The 4,816-nt window shown below is 39.1% G+C and overlaps 1 protein-coding gene across 1 annotated transcript; it reads left to right on the top strand.

Moving 5' to 3' along the window:
* Positions 1 to 209: 209 nt before the first annotated feature.
* Positions 210 to 1,311, top strand: LOC122057164 (ethylene-responsive transcription factor ERF086-like). Its single transcript, XM_042619176.1, has one exon. It carries the CDS (start codon positions 254 to 256, stop codon positions 1,190 to 1,192), a length of 939 nt encoding a protein of 312 aa, XP_042475110.1. The 5' UTR covers positions 210 to 253; the 3' UTR covers positions 1,193 to 1,311.
* Positions 1,312 to 4,816: the final 3,505 nt, after the last annotated feature.

Raw genomic sequence — 4,816 nt, 5'->3', positions numbered from 1 at the left:
TACCAGGATATAATATATTATAGGAAATAATAATATAAAATGAGTGAAAAGCAAGAAGGTCATGCAATGAGTGACATCTGCAATACCCTTTTCCTTCTCCCCATGATCATGTATCAGTCTTTAAAAGTCCTACAAACTCCATACACATTCACTCCAACCCGAGACTTCAGCTCTCACCTTCCTTACTCTGTTTCTGTCAGTACCAATCTTCCTGGCATTCTCTTATTCTCTATACCCTATTTCTCCTTCCACAATGTCCACCTCCAAAACCTTCAAAGTAGAAGAAACCATCTGCACTCCCTCTGGTTTCACTCTAACCCAATCCACCACACCTTCATCCCAGTCTAGTGAGAGAAGAGGAAGAAGAAAGCAAGCAGAGCCAGGGAGATTCCTTGGAGTTAGGCGTCGCCCTTGGGGCAGATATGCTGCAGAAATCAGAGACCCTACAACAAAGGAAAGACACTGGCTTGGGACCTTCAATACTGCTCATGAAGCAGCTCTCGCATATGACAGAGCTGCCCTATCCATGAAGGGAACCCAAGCAAGAACAAACTTCATTTACTCTGACAACACTACCTTTCACTCCCTCCTCACACCCTTCAATGCACAAGCCTTCCTACAACCTTCACAGCTCCTTATTCCCAATGCCAGCAGCCCTCAGGCCACCACACAAACCCATGTCCAATCAGATCAGGACATGTGTAGCATTCAAGCTTCAAGTACTGGGTCAGCCTCCATTAGTGATAATAACTTCTTTTTCTCTTCTGATTCTGGGTCAGGTTACTTAGAGAGTATCATTCCTGATAGTTACTTGAAACCTGCTTCAAAACCCACAAATGTAAGTGTTCAAGATTGTAGTTTCAGTACTTGTTCTGAGTCACAGAACCCAATCATGGTTCCTTCAATGGATAACTTGAATGGGACAGCAAAGGAGATGAGTCTGAACTCCAATAACTTCCCTTGCCTTGATGAGCTTAATCATGGGTTTTGGGGTTATGGGCAGTCATGGGAGCCTACTACTGCAATGGAGGAGAACCCTTTAATGGTGGAAGATGGATGTGTTGGATCTTTCTACCCATACATTGACAGCCCAGGATATGGGTTCATGCCTCAGGCTTCACCTTCAGATTCTTACTATCCATCTCTTCCCTCTTGTAGTGATGTAATAGACTTGGGTTACTCACTCTTTTGAGCACTGTTTGCAGTTTTAAGCATTTTAGCAGAGGGAGAGAGAGAGAGAGAGAATGGTTTGGATTTTCTCCTTGTTTTGATTCTCCTTTTGAGATTTTGGATAATGCTCCTTCTGAAAGAATTATCCAATTAGTAAGTTTTACAGAGTCAGTAAAGAATGTTCTTAATTCCAATACATGCTTGTTTGAGATTGCAAATGAATTCCAAAGAGTCCTTTTCATGGGTTCTTTTTGGGTAAGTATAGGACTTTTCAGAACCCAAGTCTCACAAAGGATGCAAGGAGAAGAAAGAAACAACCACATGCTTGATATCATTTTACCCTTTCTAGAATTTTGGAATTTGTGTCTCTAATCTCTATCACCACTGTTTTATATTTATAACCTAAGGTAGCTATTGTTGGCCCCTTTAATGTAACTTTGATGCTGTTTTGTATTATTTATAAGCTTTTTAATAACTTTCCAAATCCAAACCTAACAGTTCATATTGAAATTTATGGTACAAAGGGCTAGATGATCAAACGAGTATGGTTACTGTACATGAAAAGAAAAAATAAAAAGTTGAGTTTTAAAGTGAAAGTGTTAATAGAAGCTCCGAAGAATGAAGAACTTAAATAGTTAAGGAATTACCCAATATCGTGGACCTAGAGAAACACTATAAAAATAAGGCAAAAGTTCACTAAGACAAACCATCTTGATAAGCTTATAAGGGTGACCAATTTTGATTTAAATAGATCTAGAATTGGATTAGTCACATGTCAAAAATTCTAAAACCTAATTGAATCAAATACCCTCCTGTGTATTGGTATACATACTTGTATTTTTTTCGACCCTCCATGTATGCCATGAACCCTCTTGTAGTCCCTAGATTTTTTAGGGCTTTATTTTACCATGGCTTAACTCTATTTAAGTTGAAGCTCAACATATAAATTAGGAATCTTGAGGTATACATGTCCACGAAATTTGAAGACTATCTAATCAGCCATGTGTCAGATGCTTGGCCTATCTTGACAATCTTATGGGTCGTCCTAGGTTACTTAGCCATTAAAATAAAAGGCAAGAGAATGCCATCCTTGGCACAGGTACATGCCAGTGTGCGATCCAATGGAAGGACACATGGGAGCATCTTCAACATGGGGGTAGAACAGTCTTTTTGCACCTGTTGTGTCTAGGCGTGCACCTGCGTGAACAGGTAGCGTTCTTTCTGCCTTAAAAAAATTATGTGCAATTTTGTGTGTGTGTGTGTGTGTGTGTGTGTGCGGGCGCGCGCAAAGTATACATCTAGTTAAGCCTACACTTTAATGGTGCAACTTGAATATATATGACTTATCTGTGATCTTGGATGTAGCTTCGTTGGTCCAAAAGCTTTGTGTATTAATAGACGTTTTCAGCTCAAGTCTCCCCCGTGATTGATCTGTTGTGCAGGTTAGGTGTGGCTATGTGTAACTAGAGTTTATCCTTGGGTCTAAACCGTAAAATCGAGCAGATTCAATAGGTTCCTCGTTAGCAAAAAGAGATAATTAAGAACATTAGGCAACACCTGTGCCAACTCTTAATCAAAACACAAGCAGCCAGTTCTTACGCTATGTTTGGTATGATTTTTTGGAATGGATATTCAAGAGATAAGAGTCTTGGGAGTTGGTTTTTATTATGTTTTTACCCTTGAGTTGTATTAGTGGATCGATGTCAGATCAGTCAAGAGCCTCAATACTCGGCTCGGGCTCGGGCTCGGGCTCGGGCTCGACTGATACCGATCCTAGTCAATGGACACACAGAATGGAGAGAGTGAGAGAGGGCCCATATCTTACTATCCACTGTAATTTAGGCCCAGGGATCTTACTTCTCACTTCCTGCCTTTCCTGAATTTCATGTGGCTGACTAGTGGATATGGGCCATACAGTGGGCTTGGGGTCTGCAGTGTGCGCTACGGTCCAACAGCTTTTTTTTTTTTTTTGTAGCTAGCATCTCTCTAAAAGTCCCATTACCCGCCAGATAAAGTATAAAATGAGTCCCTCAAATGGGCTTTGATTTATGGGCTTCTTGCCTACGGAGGATTCATACTTTGGGCAACTAGTGGTTAGGGGTAATGTGGACTGGGCTGTGGTTAAAAAACTATTTAACTATATGTTATGTGTGAAAATAACATATTTGTCCCCAACTAAGATGGATAAACGCCCAAATAGGGAGGGAGAGTGAGACCCTTTTTCCATACCCTTCCCATTTTCTTTCACGGGATGGATGCCTTGCCCTTACCCTCCAAACTAGGGTATGGCAAGGGCAACAATGCCAACCCTAATTTTATGATAGCAAGCTCATTTTTTTTTTTTTTTTTATTGTAGGTATGTAAAAGGATAGTTGAAAATTTATATTTGATTTGTATTCGTATCCATTTAGGGGAATCTGAATTCAAACAATTAGTTTTTGAAAACTATCCCTGGAAGTGGTGGGAGAAAGATTCACGAGGACATTTATGTAATTCTAGATATGACTTCAATATCAACCGTAGTAGGATAGTGGATTCAACCCTTCACATTCTCATCTTGAATTTTCATCAACTCCAGTTTTCCGCCACTCAAAGTAGAAAGTGAGACCACAACGCCACTCTCTCCAAACTCACAACTCCACTCTCTAGCTCCACTAGGAATGTAAATAGATGGTAGAAAATTCATTTTCAAATTGTCTTTGTATCTGTTAGGGGAATTCACATTCGAAAAATCGGTTTCTATAAATTATCCGAATCCATTCAAAAGTTAATCAAATGAAGATACATATAGGGTCCGTTTGATTTTGTTTCTCTTGTTTCTGTGTCTAGAAACAATAGAAACGGTTTTTTCCGTTTCTGTGCCAAAAAACGATTTTTAAATTGAAAAAAGGTGCTTGATTTATCTGGTTCCCAAAATGTTTTCAACATTGTATTCGAGTTCAAGACATGTGTGATGGCACGACGTTATAGGAATGAAACTCACGAGTAAAGGGATGATGTTAGAGTTGTTGGTATGCTTCATGAATATGAGTTTCAGAAGGATAAAGACAATCCGAAATTTTGAGCTTCACACAACCAAATTGGAATCGCTGCATTTGGATAGCGAGAAGTTTTAACAATGAATTGGGGTTTTGGGTAGGTCAAGTGAAGTATCGGGTTTTTTACAATTTTTGTCGCTCCCACTTGTTTTTAGAAACAGAAAACACAAGTCTAAGGGCCTGTTTGGTATCGTTTCTGTTCCAGAAACGCCGTTTCGTTTCAAAAAACGAAAATTTCAGTTTCTGTGTCAAAACGCAGTTTTTAAACGAAAAAATGGTGTTTTAAAATTTCAGATTTTTATCGGGAATTTTTTTTGTAAAATGGAACGAAACTGGGAAGACAGAACTCCATTTGGAGTTCCGTCAAATCTCGTTTTTTCAGTTTTTTTTTCAGTTTTTGTTCCAAAAAAACAGAAACGGACGATAAGTGCACCAAACAGAAGATTCCGTTTTTTCGTTCCAATAGAACGAAAAAACTCCAGAAACGTTTTTTTAGAACGATACCAAACGGGCCCTAACTTGTTTCTCCGTTTCTGTTTCTAAACACAGAAATAGACATAAATTTTTATTTCTGTTTCCAAAAACAAGTGAAACGAAACAAAAAAATC

This window comes from Macadamia integrifolia, chromosome 12 (genome assembly GCF_013358625.1).
Source record: "Macadamia integrifolia cultivar HAES 741 chromosome 12, SCU_Mint_v3, whole genome shotgun sequence".
NCBI lineage: Eukaryota > Viridiplantae > Streptophyta > Magnoliopsida > Proteales > Proteaceae > Macadamia > Macadamia integrifolia.
This window is presented reverse-complemented; position numbering and strand designations above follow the sequence as displayed.